Source organism: Photinus pyralis, unplaced genomic scaffold (genome assembly GCF_008802855.1).
Source record: "Photinus pyralis isolate 1611_PpyrPB1 unplaced genomic scaffold, Ppyr1.3 Ppyr1.4_LG8, whole genome shotgun sequence".
NCBI lineage: Eukaryota > Metazoa > Arthropoda > Insecta > Coleoptera > Lampyridae > Photinus > Photinus pyralis.
Window position 1 is genome coordinate 22,082,281 of NW_022170819.1, and position 25,528 is coordinate 22,107,808.

The 25,528-nt window shown below is 34.8% G+C and overlaps 2 protein-coding genes across 6 annotated transcripts; both read right to left on the bottom strand.

The window, feature by feature from the left end:
- On the bottom strand, positions 1 to 17,938 carry LOC116178501. 5 transcript variants are annotated; one of them, XM_031498009.1, is made up of 9 exons: positions 17,799 to 17,938; positions 17,515 to 17,639; positions 17,318 to 17,466; positions 16,839 to 16,943; positions 8,878 to 9,501; positions 7,257 to 8,826; positions 1,363 to 1,505; positions 1,102 to 1,309; positions 1 to 272 (listed from the first exon to the last, which is right to left on the bottom strand). In XM_031498009.1, exons 1-9 carry the CDS (start codon positions 17,820 to 17,822, stop codon positions 26 to 28), a joined length of 3,195 nt encoding a protein of 1,064 aa, XP_031353869.1. In that variant the 5' UTR covers positions 17,823 to 17,938; the 3' UTR covers positions 1 to 25. The 5 variants fall into 5 exon arrangements, with proteins under 5 accessions (XP_031353869.1, XP_031353867.1, XP_031353871.1 ...); XM_031498007.1 differs by having other exon boundaries at positions 7,257 to 9,501; XM_031498011.1 differs by having other exon boundaries at positions 7,257 to 9,501; positions 17,692 to 17,814.
- Positions 17,939 to 21,517: 3,579 nt separating this feature from the next.
- On the bottom strand, positions 21,518 to 23,627 carry LOC116179392 (U3 small nucleolar ribonucleoprotein protein MPP10-like). The gene is made up of 4 exons (XM_031499181.1): positions 23,472 to 23,627; positions 22,476 to 23,362; positions 21,769 to 22,421; positions 21,518 to 21,723 (listed from the first exon to the last, which is right to left on the bottom strand). The coding sequence occupies exons 1-4, from the start codon at positions 23,546 to 23,548 to the stop codon at positions 21,571 to 21,573; spliced, it is 1,770 nt and encodes a 589-aa protein (XP_031355041.1). The 5' UTR covers positions 23,549 to 23,627; the 3' UTR covers positions 21,518 to 21,570.
- Positions 23,628 to 25,528: the final 1,901 nt, after the last annotated feature.

Consider the following 25,528-nt stretch of genomic DNA (forward strand, 5'->3'; position numbering starts at 1 on the left):
TATATTGCAAACGTTTATTAATAAATTATCCATGTGCTTGCGCACCACACAAACTAGTATAAGCTAAAGCATCACTTAAAAACTTCTTTAAAAAGGGTAAACCACAAGATACTCTATTCATTAATTTCTTCATTTCCCTTATATGCACTTCATTTGTTGCACCATCTCCTTCTATCCTAATTGAGTCTTTGGATATGTTGTCTAATTCGGACATATCGACATAAAATCTCCAACTACTATTTAAAATAAGGTTGACTATGTTAAACGTTCCCCTAAAACGAAACAAATTCATTTTAAAACAAACAAAAGAAACACCCCGCATGTTCGCTTATTCATTTATTGTCTCAATTCTTATATTTTCAACATGTTTCATCACAATTTCTAATGTAATTACGTATTCCATAATGAATAAGTGAACATGGCATGAAAGACATTGTAAACATGTAACGTTACCAATTAATATACAGGGTGTTAATTTTAAAACTTGCAGTCGGCCATATTTCCCCAACTAAAGATATTGAAAATCACACAAAACCGTTACGGGGGTATCGAGGGGAACCAGAATGAAGTTATGAGTGACCCCCCCCCCTCTTCAAAAATCCTAAATGTCAACCCCATACTTGTGACACATCGTTGGAAAGCTACTGAAAAATCCTTTCCAGTGGTACCAATAGAGTCAATATTCATCTTGACAATTTAACAAAAATGTAACAATTAACAAAAAAAAACTAAATGTTGACATTGAGGGATTTATGGCAAATTGGCCAAGAACTTCAACCTGAGCTGCTTCATTGAACAATAAACTTTACACGAACAATATAATTAATAAAACTATTGAGAACCGCTGACTCTAAGTAGTAGAAAACTATTGCTCTATTGTTTTCAAGTTCCCATAGTTTGTTTTGAGCGAATCTTGCCCGTATGAAACGGAGTTTCACATTGCATTTCAGGTGTATATTCAATACAACTATCGGTTGCGTTACAAATGACATTTAATTTACGACTTAATGACATGTTACATTGCTCAGTGTACGAACTATAAATGAAGATCGATACTATTGTCACTTACCATATTTAAGCATATAACAATCTATTACTTACATAAACTGTTTATCCAGTTTAAAGTTGTACTTCTTGGAAAATGAACAAAATTCGTTAAAAATATCTAACATCTTTTCCATGTTTATATGCACATAATCTAACAACGTCAATATGTCGTACTTCTCACCGACTCCTGATTTGATGTTCTTTTCAATGAGACGGTGCTTAAAGTGTTTATGCACCAGTAATGCAATTGGATCGGAGGTATCTGTTAACAAAATAAATTAATATATTTGGGAAACTTAAAAACTCATTTATTACCCAATATGCAGTCGTGTAGAGCACATTCGGAAACAATACCATTCATTGTGTTGAATTTTACATCCAGCCTTATAGTTTTATATAAAGTGTGTATTTGACAGAAATCTCCTTTGAGAGATTTGATTGTCCAGTAGCTTTTACTTCTAAAAAGAAACCAATAATAAAACATAGTTATAAGCATTAGATTACACAAATTTGTTATTAAACAGAAGAAATAATTACAAAAGTCTGTAATAAAAATTCTAAGGCGAACATAAGGCCTTTCTGTACACAACCCGCTACAGAGCGGACGTAAGAAAGTACGGTTCGCCTGTTATAAGTGGTCCTTGTATCGCGCGTAACGTGCCCTTTTCTGTATAAACCAGTTTAAAACAAAACAGAGTTAGTCCGTATGCGACTAAAGTAATAAAGGCGAAAAATTTACGTTTCTAGCATGGCTAATTGTTATATGTTGTTTTTAATGAATGGATATAAGAACTTGTAAAGAAAGCGTTCGGGCATACATTGACAGAGGAAAAATGTAGAAATTTGCAACTTAATTCAGGAACTTACTTGGTAAAAAAAAAGCAATGTGGTACTTCCATGTGCAGAGCTTTACTAAAAATGTACACAATCAATGAATTGTAGGAGTGAAATGTAATCAGCCCCAGTTGCACCAACAAAATTACGCCTTGTTTAAAGTTAAGTCGAACTTAAAATCTATGGCAACGATTATTAAGACAATCGTTGCTATGGTATTTAAGTGATGCTTAACTTTAAGGGATACTTAATTTTTAAGGTGCAATTGGCCCTCAGACAATTGTTAATTATATGGAGTTTGAATCCATTATAGGAATATTGCAAAGAAGAATCTTTTCATTTATATTGAATAATCGAATGGCCTACGTAATTTAATATCGCTTTTGTATATAAGTCACAAGTCTAATTTCCTCGAAATGGGTGCAACATGCCGTCGTTGGGTGGCGTGGTCCAAACAACGAATTAAATTTAATGTTGTCAAAATTACACATTGTGCTTACTTATGATTAATTAAAATTGAGCCCTTGTGAATGCGTTCGATCATCAATTTTTTGTAATTGGAGTTAAGGTTACCAATTACGCAAGCTACTAGGAAATTAGATTAAATTTAACTAGCCGAAGGGATCCTTTTGATTGCTTCTCTTATAACCGACTTATATTTTAATTTTACCACTTCATGAATATGCATTGAAGTCCTTCAAAGGAAGTTCTACTGGTTTAAGTTGATTTTGGAATGTTGACTGCGCTTGAGAGACCGCAGGACTTTTCGGTCCTAATACCAGTCCGTGATTTCGTGGCCAATTGGTAGTGGAGTACTGCAATTTATGCGCTCGCTTGTAAGTAGATCGAAAATTAAGGGCCTCAGGCAAGGAAAAAGAAGTTGGCATACGGCTTCACACTCACCAACTCCTAGGTATCCAGCTTTGGTGACCGTGAAACTTAAATGGCATACAAAGCCAATAAATTCTGACCCAAAAGATGAAGGGTCAGTGATGTCGTTGCAGGAGGCTTCTCGCGGTAAAGTGGAAAGGTGGTGCCGTTAGTTTAGGGCATGCCACCATTGTCTACGTTCGAAGAAACCTAACACGGTTTCAGGCACCACGGTGTGCTAATGTCACAATAGCTTAGAACCTGTGACATCTGGTTGTATTGTCTATCAGGCATTGTGATTTAAAGAATAAAGCTTTAAAGATGCCGTGATGTTTTTAATTTGTCTCTGTGATACTTCAAATAAAAGATGCGACAGATGACGACCTCTAAAATTGTAACTTAAAATACTACAAGACACAATGTAAAATCTAGGGTCTTAACACGATCATTTAGGGCCGGTTTTACAATTACACTTTTACGCAGAATAAGACATCCTTGGAATAACTGCCATAGCAACATGTATCTCATTGGTTGACACAATTGTAACCAACGCAACCGTCGACATTTATTCTAGGTATAGCTTATTCTTGGTATATACCTTCATTGTAGAATCAGCCCTTAGGAGATCTCACTCTGAGTGAAGGTGAGTGGTATAATAATCAACCCTGTCTCATTACAGTACCTTAGTACCTATCTGTTATAATTTTTGACATGTCAATTCTACTCTAAAAATTTGAAGATGCAAGGGTCCATTCGAAAATTCATATCTTGAAAAAGTTGCAGGGGCTTGGGCTGGGCTCCAAGTTAGTAATCAAAAAATGTCAAAAACTTTAGTGTTTAGCGCAATTGCAGTTACTTTCTCTGTCCGTCCGCCCAAGGCCTTAACTACTATGTTTTTAATATATTTAGTTCGTTCTTTCTGAATTCAGTATGTAGCTCTGGCATCTGAGCCAAGAAAAATATTGAAGATCAATATGCGCATGCACAGACTGCCCAATATCAGCTTTCTTATTTAATAATGTTTTGTTGAAATTTTAATCGTCTAGTCGAGACAAACACACCGCATATTGTCACGAAAGTGATTTTTCAGCCCAGGAAGAGTCCATCAACACCACCTATTATGTACGTGCCACACCCTGAGGGAAATCGCCGATCTTCAACGTCGGAAGATACACATTATATATCGATGGACCAAGTGATGTGAATAAGTGAAAAACAATATAGTGATAAAGACACCTTGAGACCAATTGTGAGTAACTTTAAAACTAATTAGTGATACTTACCTAATGCGAGTACGTTTAAATCACAAATGAACTATAAAAAAGTCGTTTTTGGTAGACCCGGATACTTGCATATCTTACAGTGATAATTAAAAAAAAAACTGCGGTTAAGACATTTTTGGTGATAAACATTTGTTCATTTCCTTACTGTAAAACATGATTGTATAGTATGGTTTATTTGTATATAGTTTAGTATATACAGGATGGATAAATAGACTGGAAATGTCCTGGAACATCCTGGAAATTCCACTCTATTTTTCACCTTTTACGTTAGCAAGTAAGATTGAGTATTTACCCTCAGTAAATACAAGTCAATTCCTGAGGTCAGGAATTTCTGTGGGAGGAGGCAAATGTCACGAAAGTGATTTTTCTAAATTAATAATCTATCAATTATTAGGTATAATGATTCATGCAAAACCTTAGCTATTATCTTAACTACAATTTGCAATCAATATATTAGGAAACAGTCACGGATATGACAACCCCCATAGGGATTTCTGAGCCTACGAATCAGGAAACATTGGTTAGCTGCATTGCGTTAGTTCCGATTTCTCACAACCCATACAAAGGCTGCGGTTAATTAAAGTCCTGGATGTAAGAATTTCCATTGAACAGGGGCGTGAGATTTCCGACCTAATTGCGGCGGCGGGCACCAATAAATAGACGATCCAAGTCTCTTAAGGGGATCAGTCATCAGCCATCAAAATCAGTGATCAGTAGTTAGTACTTAGTGACACAATGACAGATTACATGTAAGTACATTTTTTTATGTTTAAATAAATAATTCAATAACTACATCTTAACATGACTTATTGATTTCGGTTGAAAGTCACACACCTCTGGCTATGCTGAGTGCTAAAACCAGAGCTACCAAACCCCCTAGTGTGACAATATAGTAAAAATCATATGTGCGCATGCGCAGACTGTGCACTGCCAACTTTCTTTTTTATGGAGATATTTCTTTGAAATTTCAACAAAAGATGCTTTTAGTAAAAACAAACACGTATCGTATATTGTAAACATAAGATTAATGTGCGCATGCGCAGGATTCGTAATATCAACTGTCTTATTTATCGAGATATCTTTTCGAAATTTTGACCATAGATTTAGTAAAGAAAAACATACCAATAACCTTTTGGGAAGTACTGATAAAATCATGGAAAATGCTCTAACGTTACTCGCCTTAGGGCGAAACCTTTTTACTTATTCAAATTGCAACTACTATTAAATTTTACGGTCACTATTAACATTCTGTATGCATATGTCCCGTAGTTATTGAGTATTCTTATTTTTCATTACGTATGGTAGGCTTTGGAAGCAATTGTTTTATTTGGAATGTCCTTCGAATCAAATGTCAATCAGTGTTAACCATTATCCACATGGTGCATCTACATCTACATTCATTTCTGGCATTAGTAATAGTATTTGCAATTTGACAAACTGAAGTTTTTGATATTTTTTTATTGCTAACTTTGCAGCCTTGGAAACTTTTTCAAGACTTTCGGCGGTCACTCAAGAAATCCCTTAGACTTTAAGAATTCGATTACAAGAAAAGAGCACTCACTTATCTTGAACGGTTTAAGAGATGAATTTTTGAATGGACTCTTGCATCTTCAAATTTTTTACATTTAAATTATCTTCAAAAATTGACATGTCAAAATCTATGACAGATAAGTACTTAAATATTAATTGTGCTGAATTCGGAATAAAATAGCGCATTTAGAAAAAAAAAAATAGAAAATGGTATGTTTCTATTTTAAAAAAACCACCGGTATTTACGGAAGAGGTGCCATTTGGAAATTATTTTATTTCAATTCGAAATGGTCGATTATGCGGTTGTAAACCAAATTTCATGGGAATGGGCTATGTAAATTTCCGTGTATAGTATGGTTTCTAAAAAAAGTTCAATTTTTGGAACTTATGACTTTCCCTTTTTTGGTTGGCTATAATGGGTGTTAACAGTGCTCAAAGATTTGGGAGCTGAGTCGTGGATCTTGTACTGAGTGTTGTTTGAAGGGGGCGCCAACCTGTCTTAAACCAACTTGCCCAATGACAGGTAATCGGACAAGCTCATAACGTAATGCAAAAACCGATCCTATTATTAATTTATTTAAACAGGTAATTGACTCGGTAGGTAAGTATAACTTGACGATGATATCGATAACGTAATTTTTGTGTTTCAGATGAATGATCATTCAACGGACTTCAATATTGGGCTGATAACTCTAACTAACAATTGACAATTTAAGGACAGCACAACATTATCAATTAATTCTAGGATGGACAATTAATAATAGACAAATATGCTTAATTTAAACAAATAAACTTGACATCTCCTTTCAAATTTTGTTATCTCAAACCTCAGAGCATTGTGTGAACCATTATCCACATGGACAGCACGTACATACAGGTGGACGGTGGGATGGCGGCTTATCACCATAGAATTAAAATCTTATCATCAGGAACAGCGCTTGGTATTCCGCAGTTACTTGTGCAGGTAATAAATTTGCGTCCCACGTGACGTCAGGGGCGGCTACTATATATTTTTTCCAATTTCCAGTACTTAGGGGTAAGAGCCCTAAAAGGTAACGCGTACGCTAATATGACGAATATTCCAAATTAATAGCTTACTTAAGGTGACAAACGGCTCTTGAAAGAATTTTAGACAACCATTGAAATGTAGATTAAGTTATTGCCTAATTAGGTTTGTACCGGAATAATTGCACGTAGTATAGGTAGGTAACCAAAATCCTAAAATTATTTACTGTCAATAAATTAATTTTACATTCAGTAACTCACGCGTTATTTTCGCTACCTAGCCCCACTGACTTAAATAAGTCTCGAATCACAACGTTAATTATTATGTCCGTGGGAACGTTTCTTTTCTACGACCGCCATTCGCCTTTTTCTTGGTCCCGCTCAAAAATCCCTCTTATCATAAGTTGTGTATACATGCATGCGCTCTTACATCAGACATAGTGTCCTCTATTGGTTACACTATTTAACCGTTCCCGCCTCATTTAAAAAGAATAAATTGTTCATAAACATAATCCACAATTTCTGCAAATTTAGAACGCTACAAACTTTTGAAGATGTACCCCTAAACGACGAAACCTTTTTTTACCATTAGCACTTGTGAGAAAAAAAGCATAAATCTTTCCAGGGCAAACTGGCGATTGCATTCTTTCAATTTTGTGTATGCTACGATTAAAAGAAAATAATTACCTTTTACACTTTCTTCTGATTTGTTCCTCATAGCTTAAAATTTCGATGGAATTTTCTGAGAAGTCGCTACTCGTTTGAAGAGGTAGTGAATCTTCGGCCACAATACTTGATGCCCTTTTTAGTACAATTCGCGAGTGACGGTCTTGAAATTCTTTCACCTTATGTTTTTCAGAAAACTGAGTTGCTACTTCTTCATACATTTTCAAGCAAGATTGAAATCTAGTTGTAATGCCCCTATTAGCGGCGGAATTTGTGATGCTGTCTGCTAACTCCTGCACTGAAGTTTCAATTCTTTGTGCTTCAATTTTATGACCATTCCATAATTGATTGAAATCAACGTTGTTTTCATCGGACGCTTTCGTTTGGTTTGCAATGTTTTGGATGCAAGATTGAGCCTCTTGGGTAATCAGATCGAACGTGTCTTCTGAACATTCCAGTAGTGTAATATCTTCTTGGGAGATATTTATAGATTTGCCAGTGTGACTATTTAAGTGTGTCTCTACGTCTCTAATATCAGTTGGTACTTGACTTGACATACTTTTTGACGGTTGTTTCGATACATTCGAATCTACAACGTATGTTGCTTGTAGGCCAAAACTTTTTTTCTTTCCATCTTTCATAGTTTCACGTGTGTTGTTTAATGAAGTTGGAAAGGTGTCACAACTAAAATCGCTTAAAGCCAAGACCTTGGAGTTGATAAAGGACGGATTTAGTTCACCCGTAATAATCTTTGAGAAATCGGACTGTGATTGACAATTACTCAAATTATTACAATCAGTCACAAGAGTTTCCGCAACTGTTCCTTGGACTGATTTGTTTTGGTAACAGTAATCTGGTCTCAGAGGCGACATTTGAGGAAGTGCTGTAGATTTCTCTAGCATTGACTGAGATGCAGAGATGCTTTTGCATTTGGTGTCTATACTGCACGTAAGTTCCAATTTTACATCTTCCATTTCCTTCTCTGGTTTGTTCGCTAATTCTGTACATGTGACCCCACTGATCTCACACTTTTTAACTGGTAATATTTGGCCCCCTTCTTTCTCAAGGTTTATTAGCACACCTTCCTTACATTTCTCAATCAAAATATCTGGACCAGCAGTCTGTGATTCATCTGTAGGAGCAACATTCATTGAATTTTTAGCTGTACGATTTCCATTTGAGTCACTCAGTTCTTTTATTGGAATTGTTTGATCAATTTCCAAATCTGTTTGAAACGAATGCAGTTGACGTGATCTGTTAGCCGCCGTGTTTGCAAAATGCAGTCGAGGTATTTGACAAGCTAAACCAACAGTTTGTGATTCATCAGTGGTTGCAGCATCCATTAAATTCTTAACTTCACCACTACAAACTATACAATTTCCATTCGAGTTATCTACCGAGATCTTCAATGGTATAGCAATTCCATCACGACTTAAGTTTAATTTACTCCGTGCTGTTATTGGAATTGTTTGGTCTATTTCCATATCCGACTGAAATGAGTACACTTCAACACCCCCATCGGCCTGTGCATTATCAAATGAGTTTAAATCACACTGTACCTTCAATGATGAATGATGCAGTTTATTTTTTTCTGCAAAAACCTGCCCTTTAATATAATCTACATTTAAGTTTACCAACAGACTTGTTTTGTCATTCTCTCCACTTGATTGAACTGACTGGAGTTCGCAACAAGTTTCGCCCAACTTTGTAATTTCATTCTGAACATTATTGGCCGAAACTATTCCGCTTGAGTCACAGCTAATCTTCGAAGACGAACAAAGATTGCTGAGTGACACATTCTGAGTCAGTTCTATGTTTACAGAACCTTCTACATTGGTCTTATCTTTGAATTGATAATCAGTCATGGGAACTGTTTGTTCCATCATTGATGGTGATGAATTACATGGTACAAGAGACTCCTCACCAATTCCTCCTGTCAAGTCCATACTAGTACTGTCTGTAATCGATCTGTTAACCACCAGAGGCATTTTTGGAAAATTAAGATGGGGTATTTGACAAGTGTATTCAATGTTGGCATCGTATAACGTTACATTCTTGCAATTTTTCACTTTATTGGGGTTCTCGGCAGCCACACATTGCGTATAATCCATAGCTTCATTTATTGGTAGCGTTATATTTCGAACGTTTTGAAACGTTACAGCTCTAGTCAATTCCATGTCGCTATTGTTTAAAACAGTTTTATTGCCCATAAATTGCACACTTGACAGTGCTAATACTTTTCGGTTTCCTTTATTTGAAGAATGAACTAAAAATAAAAAAACTAATTATAATTTTAATTAAACAGTGTAGGATGATAGTTATAAATTGTATGGGTCGAGGGAACGCCAATAGTCGATTTAGGCTGTTAAACTAGCGCAGAGATTAAGTGATTTCTAGTAAACAAAATAGTAAATGTAGCGCTATGTAAAAATATGTGAAACTTTTGTATTGTGCAATAGTAAAACTTTATTTCTGTTACATTTTCGAGTTGAATTTTTCATCCCTCCCCAAGCTCTGTGGTAAAAAGATCTTATCATTTGACTAAAGAAGATGACAAACCCTATAATACTGTAGGTAATACTGTAATAGTCCAGTCGACATGTAGTTTCAGGTAGAAAAGATGTCAGCACTTAGATCACGTAAACATTTGCAGGTTTTTAACGCATTTTTTAACGAAGTTGGGTGCGCTATTACAGCCACTTTCTCTGCCCGCTCGTCCGTGGCCTTACCTACTCCTACAGTTTTCAATTCATTTAGTTTGTTCTTTTTGAATTTCAGTTCGGTAGCTTATGTTATTAGTAAATGCAAACATGTTGCATATAATAACAAGTTAAAAAGTAATTGTAAACGATTTACAGAAAGCGCAATTCCACTTGCATTCATTTCCCATTTGTAAGATGCAACTTCTGTTAAAATCGTAAAAATCCGGCCACAAATATGAAAGATAGCGTTGCACATGTGCAATCCATTTTTGACGTCCTACTTCAATTTCCGTATATAAGAACAATTACATTTCAATGCTTTCCTAAATAAGAAAGTTGGAACTGCGCATGCGCAAATCTAAATTTTGAAACTAACATTAGATTTTCCTTTGTTCCAAGCGCCTACAATGGGTCGTATGAATAAAAGTAAGCAAATGCTTATACTTGCAAAATTCAAAGTAAATACTCGTAAGTGCTCCTTCGCACTGGGCGACTTAGCAGCCCTTCTAAGCAGAAGGACAGGACGCAGTGCAGCGCTGCTAAACCTTGCTAAACAGACCAGTATGAAGGGGCAGTTACGAGTATTTACTTTGAGTTTTGCAAGTATAAGCATTTGCTTACTTTTATTCATACGGCCCATTATATATCAAATTTCATTTAAATGCTTCCATAGATTAAAAAGTTGGCACTGCGCATGCGCAAAACCAAATTTTGAAACTGGCGTTAGATTTTCATTTTATCAAATTTCATTTAAATACTTTTATATATTATAAAGTTTGCAATTCGGTTTATAAATGGTCGAGATGCGAAAAGGGCACTGTAAATTTTGAATCGATTCGACTCAACTCCGAACAAAGCCATGGATTACTCGTGAAATAATATCTTCAAACCAAAAGCTAAACGACCTGTACATACTACAAAAAATGTATCCTGGTCTGAAACACCGATTTGTGGCACTGAAAGCAGCCCATAGGATTTTATTGAGAAACACAAAATTCAATTACTTCAACTCCAAGATAATGGGAGCCAGGAAAAATATTAGCAAGACGACTTGGAAAATAATCAATTCACTCACAAATCAGCGTACCAGTATTCACCAAAATATGTCCCTCAATATTGAACAATCAGTGATCGAGTCTCCCACGAAATTGGCAAACTTGTTTAATGAATTTTTCCAGACAACACCCACCAACCTAGTTGAATCTATTCCTAAGTCAGATTTCCCTCAAGCTCACATTAAAAATCATGCAAATTCCTTTTACCTATTCCCATATGCCGAGTGCGAAGTATCAGACCTCTTTAATAAACTAAATAACAACAGCTCTCCTGGCGCTGACGGTATTGCTCCTCATATACTTAAACAAGCAAAACAACCTCTTACGAAGATAGTAACTCATCTTATCAACGCATCGTTTGCGTCTGGAATATTTCCATTGTGTCTTAAAAAGTCCGGCATAATCCCTATTTTTAAAAAAGGAGACGCCTCTAGCATTTCTAATTATAGACCGATTGCTCTTAGTTCTTGCATTGGCAAACTACTGGAGCATGCTATGCTACAACGAATATCAACATATTTCGATAAACACGAATTAATCTCCGATAAACAGCATGGGTTTAGATTAGGAATGTCAACCATTACAGCGAACTTGGAACTTTACAACAATATAGTTGTCGACCTAGAAAATAAAACAGCTCCTATAGGAATCTTTTACGACCTCAGCAGAGCGTTCGACTCCGTTAACCACGATCTCCTAACTTTAAAACTGAAGAAGTATGGTATTAGAGGAATCCCGCTTTATTGGTTCGCCTCCTACTTATCTGGCAGATCTCAATTCGTACGAATACCGCATTTCTCTAAAGACTGACGAGTAAATTATCACTCCAAAGAGCTACCTATCAGAATTGGAGTACCGCAAGGAGCGATCCTATCTCCCTTCTTATTTTCGTTGTATATTAACGATCTAATTACATACCTCCCCATCAACGCAGTCACTCTTTATGCAGATGACACGACCGTCCTCGTCAGCAGCAGCCAAGGCAACATTGAAAAGGACTCCAATACCATCTCAAATGCCATGTTCAAATGGTGTACAGGAAACCAACTAATCTTAAATAGAGAAAAAACGAAATATACACGCTTTCATTCCTCAACGTCACATCAGAGTGTCCAACAATTATCCCTGAATATTGCAGGGTCAGGAATCGAATACCAGGAGAACATTAAAATTCTAGGCATCACCTTCTCCCATGATCTCAAATGGAAGTTGCACATCGAAGCTATCAGTCGAACTATCTCTAAATCTATTTATAAGCTCAGATTCCTCAGAGACGCAGTTGGCATCCCGGCACTAAAAGCTGTTTACACTGCAGATGTTGAATCCCGATTGCGTTATGGTATTATCATTTGGGGACCCAGTCCTCATGTTAATCGGGCACTACTTTACCAAAAACGTGCGATCAGAGCGATCTTCAAAGTGGCAAGTCGTACCTCATGCAGGGATCTGTTTGTCGATCTAGGCGTTCTGACTGTTATCTCTCTGTATATCCTAGAAGCCGCCACATATGTACACAAACGCAAAAGAAATTTGATTCTTGAAAACCACGCAGCACATAAATATGATACAAGATGTAACAATGTAAGACCCCCGCAACATAGACTTGCTCTCACTGCGAACAGCACGCGTTGCATGCCGATTAAAGTATATAATCACCTACCCGCTACATTGAAGATCCATCACGTCAATCTTTTTAAGAAGAAGGTCATGAATATACTAATGTTAAAACCTTACTACAGCTTACTTGAATTTTTTGAAGACACATTTTAATTTTCCAAACATGTTTTTCTTTTGCTTTGATGTTATTTTGACGATCCTGTGACGTGTTATATTTGTCTTTATAGGGAATAAAGTTATTATTATTAACTTTTGGCATTGCGTATTATATGGCTACATCTATGCCCATATTGAATTTCATGCAATTCAGTTCATGACAGACAAAGGAACAGACGGACAGACCAACAGACAGACAGCAATACAAAACTATAAGGATCGTTAATAAACGGCAAAAGTGTAAAATTATGGAACATGTAAAAAACGGTATTTTGGTTTTTTAAAATAACTTTTTTAGTAATACGCAGAAAAAATGCCTTCCTTGGTGCAAGCCTCGACACCATAACGAACCAAATAGCGAAAAAAGTAGAACAATAGCTCTTAAGATAAAGAACTAGTAGCGTCTCAACGAACGAGCGGACGGACAAAGTGGTCACAATAGCGCATTTTTTTTAATTTTTGTGGAAATGCGCTAAAAATTGGTTGTGTGCATGCGCAGATTGCGAAATTCTAACTTCTTATTTGTGGATACGTATATTTTTTCAAATTTTAACCAAAGATGCTTTTAGTAAAGACAAATTTCGCATATAGCAAAAATGAAATATGCGCATGCGCAGACCGCCCAATGCTACCTTTTTCATTTCTGGACATATTTTTTGAAATTTTAATCAAAGGTGCTTCTACTAAAGGCAAATATACTGCATATGGTAAAACTCAGTCGGGCGCTTGCAAAGACTGCTAAATACCAACTTTGTTATTTAAGAAGATATTTCGTTGACATTTTAACAACAGACCCTTTTAGTAAAGATAAACATATGCAAATAGCATAAATAAATCACGTAATTAAATTTATGTTACAGTACAATAAAAACACAAAAGCGAAAACGTCGGAAGACGATCGATGAAGAAATGAAAGCAGCTTGTCAACCATTACCAAAAATTTGGACCGCCTTTTCTCATTTCTCATTAAATACCCCTTTTGTATTTTAAAATTAAATTTCCCGATTTCGTATGTGTATTTTGAACATTAGTCCAAGCTATATAATATTTTTTAACAAAAAAATTAGTTACCGGAAATTGGGGAAAAATAATTAAAACAGCTGAATTTTTCCGCGGGTGAAATAACGGGGGTTGAAAGGGGTGGAAACTGGTATTTTGCAATTTGTGACAAAACTATGTATTAATCTTAGGCGAAAATGTTCAATATAAAAGTTAAGAACTATGTTTTTTTTTTACCGACTTGGTCAATGCCACATACTTTGGTCTACGATCTAATAAAGTTATTATTATTATTATTATAGAGAATAAAAAAATGAACAACTTTTGTATCTGCACTATTTACACATAACCTCCAATTTTCCTAGAAAAACCGGAAAAACCATGTCCATGATAAATCGTCGTCAATAAGGGTACCTAAAAACTTGGTATACTGGCTGACGTTAGGAGTGGAAGACATAATTTCTTGCTTGGATTTACCAAAATACATACAGACAGTTTTGTTAGTTTAGCACTAATTGATTCGAGTTACACCAGTTTTTAAATTGTTCATTTGCAGTTTGAGCTGTTAGCTTTAAATCCAAGAGGGAGTCTCTTGCTACCACAATGGTTGTGTCGTCAGCATAACTAATGATTTTGCCACTTTTCACATGAGTATTTAAGTCTGTCACGTATAGTAAATATATCAGAGGGCCCAGTATCGATCCTTGGGCGACGCCTAGATTAACCTTAAATTTGTTTGAGTGTACACTGTCAATGTCCACGTATAACTGTCTGTTTGATAGGAATGAGTTAATCCATTCAAGAAATTGACCTCTAATTCCTAGTTGGTCTAACTTGTAACAGGTGTTATCACTTTTGATTGTATCAAATGCACGACTAAATTCGTCAGCCAAGAATTATACTGTTCTAAATCCACTTTTTGTAGTTTTAAGAAAATCAACTTCAAAGATGGACATTAAGATATTGACATACCTTACTGGCTGAACACTAGTATTTTTATTTTAGGTACATGTTTCCACTGCTAGAATAATACTAAAGGTATGACATCAAAACTCTACATAGATTTCAGCTGTAAAACAAAAAACAAATTGGATATAGGACATTCTACATGAAATTTTATGAAAAGTAAGGATATAGAACACTTTAAGCAGAATTTATTTGTTAAGATTCAACGTGATAAAAGAACCAATCATCTGAAATTTTTAATATATTGTTATAATAAAAGTAAACAAAACTCTGACAAAATAATAGGCGATTATAGTGATACTTCACGTTCATTTATTTGTTAGGTTCTTTAATTTTTTTGCATTCTTTTTCTGTTTTGTTTTGTTCTTGGACAACAGAATTTTGTAGAATTCTTGCTCATTTTTTGGCATTTGCGGCAACATTTCCTGCAACGCGTTTGGCTTTGTATCTGATATCCCCACATTCGTTACAGGGATATTGCACAAAGTAATTATGGTAGAAAACTACCATACAATAAGTAGGATATAGAACAAATTCAAGCGCGCCAGATTTCTAAGAGGGTATAGAACAGTATAATCCTTCGGAATTGTATTTTGTCTCGGATATAGAACACACTAACTCTGCTATCGAATAAGATAGCTTTAATATTTTAACGGATATAGAACAAGTATATTTTTCTGCATCCAATGGTGATTATATCTCATTTTCGCCCAAAAGTGGATATAGAACAAGTTGCATAGAGATAAACTTTTTGGTGTCGAATTGTGTGTCAAGAGATCAAATGATGCGGTTTCTGTTGACTTACCCGATCTGAACCCATGCTGGCTGGGTGGTAGAATTTTAAGCTTTGTTATAAAAGACGTTATCCGGTTGAAGACAATTTTTTCTAATATTTTAGAGAATACGCTCAATAACGAAATTGGTCGGTAATTTTCGATTTGCGTAGGGTCTCCCTTCTTCAAAACCGCGACAACACGCGCTGTTTTTAGTGTTTAGTGTTCTTTTTAGAACTCATAATTCCTGTAAATTATAGATCAACAGGCCCAGCTTAATCCCATCAGCTGCAAAACAGGCAGGAAGGTTAGTGAACAAAAACAAATTGTTCAGGAAGCAAAAGAATTCGATTTTACTTCGAATTACTTTCATTGCGGTAAAAATGCAGAAAAAAGAAATAATAAAGATGTTTTAGTTAAGGCAGTTGGGCACTACACTAAGGCACTAGGAAACAAAAGAAAATATTTTAGCAACATTAAAGAGGAGAGAAAAGACAGATTTCAAAAACTTTTCATTAGCGCGGACCCAAAACGTTAATTTAGTTGCAAAAAAAGCTATTTACCTACTGTCAAAAACGGTATATCTTAAAACTGTTCCCCCAGTTCTTGCCGCTTTTCTTAAAATTTTTTTTGGGGATATTTTTTGTTTTTGATTATTAAATTGTAAGTCCTTACGAAACTTTTGCTACCCCGCGCACCTTTGTACGACGAAAAAAAATAGATTTTTCATCCCCTTGAAAAAGAGGTGGTTTTTTTCAGAAATCGTGAGATCTTGGAAACGGTTCGACTTTACGGGCCCAAAAAATTATCTCCTCTTTTATCATACAACAAACTATATTTACTGCAAATTTCAAACCCCTACGACTTTTTTCGCAAAATTAAGAATAAAAAACGAAAGAAACAGTTTTTCCAGTTTTTCTACGAAAATTGGAGGTTATGTGAAAATAGTGCAGATACAAAAGTTGCTAATTTTTTTAATCTCTATAACTTTTACATTAAACATTTTCCTCTAAAATTAATAGTTTTGCCACAATTTGCAAAACACCACTTTCCACTCCTTTCAACCTCCGTGATTTCACCCGCGGAAAAATTCAGCTGTTTTAATTATTTTTTCCCAATTTCTATTCATTTCACCTGCCTGAAAAACCCGGTTTCGCCCGGTAACTAATTTTTTTTGAAAATAAATTATTTTACAGCTATTTAGCCTCGACTACGTAAAAAGTTTGCAGAACACTGATCTAACAACATTTCAAAGCCATTTCTCGCATATGGCAATAGGCTGATGAAATCAGAAATTCCTCGAGAAATTCTGTCTTAAATTTTGGGTATACTTACCTTTTTGCGTTTGACTATTGTTTGGAAAACTTATATTTTCCTTATCCATCCATATATTAGGTAAGTTTAAATCAAGTTGAAAATCTTCTGCATCCCCAACATGTTCTAGAAAAACACAAAATTTCTTACAAAACTGTGTTTTTGAGCAGACCTCGGAGCTGACTTTGATTGTCTCTGTATTTAGTTACTCAAATTCTATTTCAATTTCTAAAAATTTTGATGTTTTATTAATTGTTGGTGGCCAGTAAGACTGCGCTTGTAGTATACAATGTAACAAATAGTACCTTTCGTCATCTACAACTTTTTACATTTTATAATAAAAACACAAGTTGTGGATAAATCGTTACTAGCCACTAAGCAAAATTTCAGAAAGTTAGAAGTTGTTGCAAGAACGCGCCACATTTCTCATCTCGAACAACTGTGTTTTAGATGAAAGCGAATATTTAAAATCAAGGTTAAAATATAGTGTTTATGCATACCTTTTCTAATATCCGAATTATAACTGCCTGTTTGCCGCGCAGACAGTGTACCATGCACATTTTCAGAAGAATGCGTTGAATCTAACGTGAGCATTTCTTCGTATGTCGCATCCCATATTGTATTCTTTTCCGGGTCTATGGCAAATTGCCTACAACAATTAATTTGTAATGTACAAAATGTAATTTATATACATTACTTGATGAAATTCATACTAGCAAAACTGACTCTTCGAGAAGACGGTTTCTCTACAAAAGTTGGAGAGCTTTTATCACACTCATCGTCAGCATCTTGTTTCCGTTCAGTTTTCTCTCGTGTTTTAACCTACAAAATTTAACTTTACCATCTATACAAGCAACTATCAAGTTCAATTAACAACTAATTCCTAAGAAAAGTACATGCAGTAGTACTACGGGCATAGAAACTTGCAACGAAGGTGCTAGATAAGTTGATTGTATAAATACATCAAGAATGGTTACATACATATTCGTTTGTGCTTGGGTCCATCACGTCTTTGCCAAGCTTTTTGCTTTATCAGCAGGGCAAAGACAAACTTTAACTTTTACAAACCGTTAAAAATTCAAAATAATACCCATCAAAGACAGGTTACCACAGAATATCTACATCTGGACGTGGCTAAGTTTGCGCGATTTCGGTTGAAGCAAAAAATAGTTCCTTATTTTTCATTTGCCTATTTACTAGCACACTACACACTAACACAAAATTACATAAAAAAGAAAACATCAAATTTCGGTCCTTTACAAATTACACATGATGTTTAGCAACGCCATATGAGCCTTACGAATAGGGAATATGCATGTGGTTTAAATTTACTTGATTCTTTCTCCAGCAAATATTTATTGTAATATTGTCCTGACATTATACTTAAACCATTAGTTTCTTATTTAGTTTGTTTTTAATTGCTAAAAATGTTAATTCAAAAGTGCAAAATAAGCGAACGAAATTCAAATTTGCGAAACGCTTCACTATTGGACGAATGAAAGTGACGTCAAATGCCACCCGATCGCATTTGTTGTGTCAATTCATAAGTACTTCTACTTAGTGCAGTCAAATTACAGTTTGGGCAGATTGAGCTGGGTGTTGTCATTTCACTCAACGAAATCAAGTGTCTTCTATGTAAAAAGATCCGCTGAATCCGAAAACCAGAGTCCCCCTAGCCGAAAACTCCCGGAATATATTGTTATGTATAAACAAAAAACGATGAAAAAATGGCAAGATGTCGTTTCTTTTCGCATTTGACTTCAATTATCTCGTTAACTATTACTCTAAGGGAAAAAATGAAGAGAAATGAATTGGTTTAGAAATTGAATTTTCTATAAGATACAATGGGTATGAAACGTTCTTTTTCAAATGTTATTGTTTTTTATGGAAAAATATAAAAAAAGCAATCCCGAAGATGATCAATTGGTTATTACTAAGTGGAATTTTTTTTAGTTAACTAACAAATTGAATATCTCCCGAAATATAACAAGGAAGGTTACTCTATATAATAGGCCCTTGGCGTTCTGATTAATAAAAATCATACATTTTGGTAAAATAGAAGCATTAAAAAGCTCACCCTTTAAAGAATCGTTCGATGCGACCCGATTTGCAAAATCATTTTTTGTTGTGTCGAAAACAAGTCCGAAGTAAAAAGCTGATTTCTCGTGAACTCGGGTTTGGACGTATTTTTTTTTAATGTAGGTCTTTCCGAGAGCTTTCCATTCGCCTACTATAGATTTACATTTCTTGATGGTATTTTGGAAATTATTCCATTTGTTAACTAAGAAAATTCATCGGATTTTGAAAAAAAATTGCATAGTCCGTCGATTTGCAAGAATCAACGGCACAATTGTTGAAAAAGGTTGTTTTAGGGTTCACTAACTGTAAAAAAATTGAGAACGCTCTGGGAGTCGTCCTTTTGGAACTGCAAAATACACTTTATCGGGAATATTTCTAATAGTGTTTTTGCACTTTGGTACAAGACAATACCTATAAAATGGTTTTTTAGCTTTTTCCATGGTCTAAATAGCTATTACAACTGAAAATCTGAAATCAACTCTAAAAGTAAACAAATACTCGTGGTGGCTTGTGACGTCATCCAAGGCCCGCTGAAAATGTGGCGGCGCTTAAACACATTGAATAAAGTCAACGTTTTAAATATTATTTTACAAGTTAAATTGAATTGTTCTAACAGTGTTTACTCTTTTTACTATGTTAGAACGATGTAAAAAAGCGATTAAAAAATTAAAAAAATTACATGCATATTCCCTATTGAATCGCACGCCCCGTAGGTCCTTCAGCGCTGCGGCATCGTCTCCCTAGATGAAGCACTCGTTCTATTCTTCTATTTGCATCAATTGAAGTAGAGCTGCTCAGCTGCATAATCTAAGGGAAGTTTAATTATTTTCCTAGCACCAATTGGTTGGAGATTCAGTGGCTGTAGAAGGTTAGCAGGTAGCTGGTGGAGGACACCTAATATTAAAATGAAGTCCATCCACCATTCCAAACAGGGAGAGGCACGTTTTACCCAAACTACTACAGTAGCTCCTCATGGCGAATTCAATCCCTGCCCTACACACCACAAGAATGCTAATGAAAAAATGTAAGTAGCGTTGATCCTTAACTCGATTCATATCGTAAAAAAGCAAATTATGAAAAACAAAAGTGCAAGCCTAGCATTCGTAAATATTTTTGAAATCATCTTTCAACTTAAAAAAAAGCCTTTTTGTAATCAAAAACGATTTTATTCCTGAATTATCCCAATTAATAACATCACAAAAAAAACATTCCGATCCGATGTGTTCCGGAATTTAAAAAAAACATTCCGATGTGTTCCGGAATTTAAAAAAACCATTCTGATGTGTTGTGGAATTAAAAAAAAATTCCGATGTGTTCGGAAAGCAAAAAAAAACATTCCGATGTGTTCCGGAATTAAAAAAAAACATTCCGAGATGTGTTCCGAATAAAAAAAAATTCCGAGATGTGTTCCGGAATTAAAAAAAAAGAGAAGAAGATCCCACCCATCCCAATGATCCCATTCTAAGAATAATAATACAAAAGAACATTACAAAACAACGTGCCAGACAAGGATGAAAATATCTACGTTATGCTGGTTGCCTAAAATTATTGCGGGACGCGATTTTGGCGCTCGATAGTCGATACCGTTCCAGCTACAGAGTATATGGTAGGTATTATGTAGGCCCTCGGGCTCTGTCGCCCTCGGAATAAATATCGCCATAATGCCTTTGATTTGATGCATTATGCATTATAAGGACTACGTTTGTATTATTAACAACAAAATGTAGTACTTGTACTATACTCTTTGCTTGTACACAATGCTTGTACATACTTAACATTTTTCCGCCTGATTAAAGGCAACACAGTGTACATTTTTTAAAGTGTACCTATATGTTTTTATACCGGGTGAATATTTCGAAACCGAATATAGGCAATTAACATTGGAAAAACGTTTTGCAGATTGTTGCTCCCCCCATGTTAACTTAAGAGGGTTTATAATAACACCAATCGAAAGAAGATTTTTTTCTCATCATTGATATACGAATTAGTTTATTTTCATGTGTATTTCTCATTATTTTATCAAAAATTCGACAATAAATCCAATTACCAAAATTATGTTAAGCCATGGTTTTATTGCACCCCTCTTTTATATGTTGTATACATTGTTTTACATGTTGCTAACTTAAGTAGACGCCATTGGGCAGTTTCAAGCTCAATTTATTTGTACATGTGAAATGTTTGTATACAAATTAATAGAATCTTATTATTCAATGACGATACTTAAACTGTGAAACACTGCCAAGCCAAAATAAACCCCTAAAGCAGATCTGAAAAACCTCGATGTGACCCCGCATCATTGGATTTGACCCATTCTCAGTAGGCTTATTACATGTGGTAGGTATATAGGATAATTGTGCAAAGTTTGAACCAAACTGGACCAAGCGTTCGGCAGTTAACGTGCTCACAGACAGACAGATGGGCATCATAGACCTATAACGTTTGCATAGCTTTGCTCTGCCATTTTAATAATTCACTTTATAGGAGATAAATTGAACTAGGTAGGTACCTCAAGTTAAAGACATCACTGTAAAACTAAATTTTGTAAATCCATGTAAATAATATTTACATATTTTTGACCCTTTGTTTTGTCATATGGAAGTATGTCTCATTAATTCATTAAATTTAAATCCTGTGAAACTATTTAATGTTTACAGATCAATGGAATATGTACATTTTATAATTTTAGTTGCTTAGCGTTGAAAGTTTGTTTTTTGATTTTCTTGTGGGTTTTTGAAGTGTTTTTAATTTGCGACGACACTTGTTCTTGTAGCTGAGTGAAAAATGCACTTGAGGATTTTATCCGCTTAGATCCAACAACTTCATCCATCTAAATCAACAAAATTAATACGCAGAACTTTTAACAATACATTACCTTATCAACATTTGTATCTTTAGACACTTGTTCTATCATCTTCTTCATTTTCTCCTTACTGTATTTATTTCCAAGACCAGGCTTTTTCAACAAAGTCATCTTCATCTTTTGCTGGGCATGTTCGCTTTGTTTGCTTTTCTTTTTCCTTCTTTCTCTTTTTTTGTCTGTTTTACTTCTTTCATCTTTTCCTATAACTTGCCCCTTGGACCTCACCTTAACTTCTTCGGGTGCAAGAAGTGATGCGTTAGTCATCGCAACCGGAGCAACTTCCTCCATATTAATTGCAGGTAAATTATTAACCACTCTAAGTTCTGGTGCAACTGGTTTAGGAGTGAAATGAAAGTTTGATAATGCATCCAACTTTGAAAATAGGCTACTCAACATAGACTTGATTTCCTTGTGCAAGGCCGGTTCTTCCTCTTCCTTCTCTTCTGTAGCTTGTAAAGCATCTCTCTGCTGCAAAAATTCCTTTTCATATATTTGCGCAAGAGACTGCTTACTTTTTTCTTGATCTAAAACAAGCTTTTTCTTGTATTCTAAAGGTGTGTCTACAGGTTTTTCTTTGCGTTCAACATCGTCAAAGCATTTATCTTTAATTCGTTGTTTTATGGCATCTTCCAACAGCACTGTTGTAGCTTCCGTTATTACAGGTGCTGAAACATACCACAATTACAAAGAGAAATTACCACTTGCTTTATTTAGAATACCTGGTCTGCTACCCACATCATATTCCAAGACCTCCTCCAAAAGTGAATTAATTGGTCGATTTTCTCCTTGAATTTCTCCTTTTAATTGCCAAGGTCTATCGCTGATCGCAGCATCTTCTAAAACTTTAATTTTTTCATTTAGTCGTTCTTCCCTTAATTCTAATGGAGATTTAAATTTTTTTATCTCATCATTTTCGTTACTAAAGTTATTGCTTTCGTCATAATGATCATGAAAATCGTCTTCCTCATCATTAGAATAATCTTCTTGATCTTCTACTTGTTCAGGTTGCTGCTGAGATTTTCCAAAAAAATCTTTATATCTGGGATTTTTTTTGTTATTATATGCTTCAGGATCGTCATCACTATTATCCGAATCTTCTTTAAACATATCTACGCTTCCTTCTGATTCGGAGTCAGATTCTGGGGGTTTTTTATTGTCGCTACCTTTCTTCTCTTCAGATAAAAGGAAATTGTTCATTTCATCTAACTTAAAAAAATTGTCATCAACTACTGATGGTTTAGTTTTGGTAGGGATCGGTTCATGTTCTTCATTATCTGTATGATCTAATTCAGAGATTGCATCAGATTGCTCAGCACCATCATCTATGACATTTTCTTCTACTGGTTCTTCACTCTCTACATCATCGGTCGTTTCTTCGAAGAATAATTTTTCTTTTGAAACAACAAGCTTGCTAATTGTATTAACATTTCTATTTAAAATAAAATTGTTTTGCAACTCTAATTGTTGCCATATCTGTTCCAAGTCAAAATTGTCAATTATTAGCTCGGGTAATGCATTTGAAGTTGTTTTTGCATCTGTTTGTTTTGAAAAGTCGTATGAAGTTTTTAGTAGCTTGCGAATGTTTCCATTTAATTTCTCCTCGGCACTATACAGAGAAGAGTTTAATTAACACAAAAATCCAATTATAGTGTATCTTATGTTTACATGACAAATTTAAGAAATGTTAACATGCCATAAAAGATCAAACAAATTACCTTAAATAACTTTCTGGTTTTGATACCACATTTTCAAAAACGTTTAAAATACTCTCAACACTATTATGTACATTCATCTTTCTTGTGTTAAAAAATTAAATTACATTGAAAGTACATAAATGTAGCGTGTTTCTGTTTACTGAATGTTAAGGTTATAATAAAATTAGTTCAAATACGAAGGTATAGCTTAAACTACCAAATGGTGCATATGAACTACGTGCATATTTAAACTACAACTTTATATACAAAGTTGGGCAAAAAGTGAGTCCAATCACATCGATCGACAAATTAAGATAAATGAGACTGTCGCCCTGTTATTCGTTACTGAAATTTTTGTTTATTGCGTCTTTACATACTAATATTAAAACTGATCTAACGATCAACCTATAATTTTGTTACATTGGTCTTAACTAAGATTACATAGATGTTTATGTAATACCTACATCCATTGACGTTTATAATTTGATTGAAAAATTCATCACAAACAGAACACCTCACAAGACTCTGATAGTTATAAATTCAATGATCTATGTATAGTAAGCGACCTTACTCGCGACCCCTAATTTGACGTTTATAATTTTGATTTGATAAAAGTTCATTCACAAACAGAACACCTCACAAGACTTCTGATAGTTATAAATTCAATGATCTATGTATGTAAGCGACCTTACTCGTAGAAGCGACCCGAGTACTAGTTAGAGAAATGCGCGGTGAGCGGCAAATTCAAATATACCCAATGGCGGCGTTACTTGTAAACATACAATTTCTAGCCAATGATAGTTGAAAAACATGCACACGACGCGCGCTGGTGCTTTAGCTTAAAGGTCTACTCAAACCGACGCGGGATATGCATGCGAATCGCCGAATCGGTATGCATACTTCTACAGTGAATTTTTTTAAAATGCGAACATAGGAATTTGTATGCAATGTAATTTCCCTATGTTCGATTTAAAAAAAAACACATCAATCTATTGAGTAGTTCAAATGAGTAGTAGATACAATTGACAGCTGTCGCATTTTTAAAAATACCGCCGTCCAATTTAATTATTACGAAATCGGTTAGGTTAATGCTTAGAATGTCAAGGAGGACACTTCGAACATTTATTGTAATTTATTGTTTTCGTTATTTATTTGCTTATTTTCACCATTTATGTATTGATTAGATCAAATTAGTAGAATTCCAGGTGCACATGACCTACAAATAATTGAAGGTTGGTTCACAATGAATTGTGATGTCAGAGCGTGCCATGTGAAGTCAAGTTATCGTAGGTTTAAGAAAAATTTATCCTGAACTTGCTATAGCCTCACATGGCTTATTTAAAAAAATCTTACCGAGTGCTCTTCATCATAAAGACTATGAGTTGCTGTTCATAGTCACACAAGTTGCGCGTTTTGGGAATGTGAACACCTCATAGATTGATGTGTTTTTTTTAAATCGAACATAGGCAAATTACATTGCGTGCAAACTCCTATGTTCGCATTTAAAAAAAACTCACGTATATCCCGCTGAACAAATATATCCAACGTCGGTTTGAATGGACCTTGATATGGGTCTCCTGTAGTTATTTATTGCAAAAATTATTACGATTGTTATTGTACTAAAAAAATACTAAAATTGGTTGTGATAGAAAATAAATATCTTCAGTTTAATTTTGACTGTTTTAAAAAATAACTTTTAATTCGGTCCGAGTTTTTAGATTCTCTAAATGGAATTTTAAATAGCAAACATAACTGCCCTGTTGACCTAATTCCCGTTCTGTAATAATAAAGGTACCCATGCAGGGCTGATGATCTGGGACACCCTCTGTATACATAATACATGTGGTTTCAAAAAACTAATACTTACCCTAATATTGATTTGTAATTAGTAATAATAATAACTATTGGGTACTAAGTAAGAAAGTTGTTTTTCTAAATAATAGCGTGACCTTTTGCATAGTATGCTTACCAGGAATTTGCTAATTGCCTTCTGTTTTTTATGTAAGAAAGACCCAAATTTCCTAAGCAAAGCGTTTGAACCAAAACTTTTTCCCTTTTGCCACTAAAATAATTATTCT

Bases quoted from the DNA above. Each gene is read 5' to 3' on its own strand.
- LOC116179392 (XM_031499181.1), bottom strand. From the start codon at position 23,548: ATGAATGTACATAATAGTGTTGAGAGTATTTTAAACGTTTTTGAAAAT. The intron at 23,363-23,471 runs GTAATTTGTTTG...TTCTCTGTATAG, and splicing joins AAACCAGAAAGTTATTTAAG to TGCCGAGGAGAAATTAAATG. The intron at 21,724-21,768 runs GTAATGTATTGT...TTGTTGATTTAG, and splicing joins AAGATACAAATGTTGATAAG to ATGGATGAAGTTGTTGGATC.
- LOC116178501 (XM_031498007.1), bottom strand. From the start codon at position 17,822: ATGGACCCAAGCACAAACGAATAT. The intron at 1,506-7,256 runs GTAATTATTTTC...GTTTCTTTTTAG, and splicing joins ATCAGAAGAAAGTGTAAAAG to AAGTAAAAGCTACTGGACAA. The intron at 273-1,101 runs GTAAGTAATAGA...GTTTCGTTTTAG, and splicing joins AAACTGGATAAACAGTTTAT to GGGAACGTTTAACATAGTCA.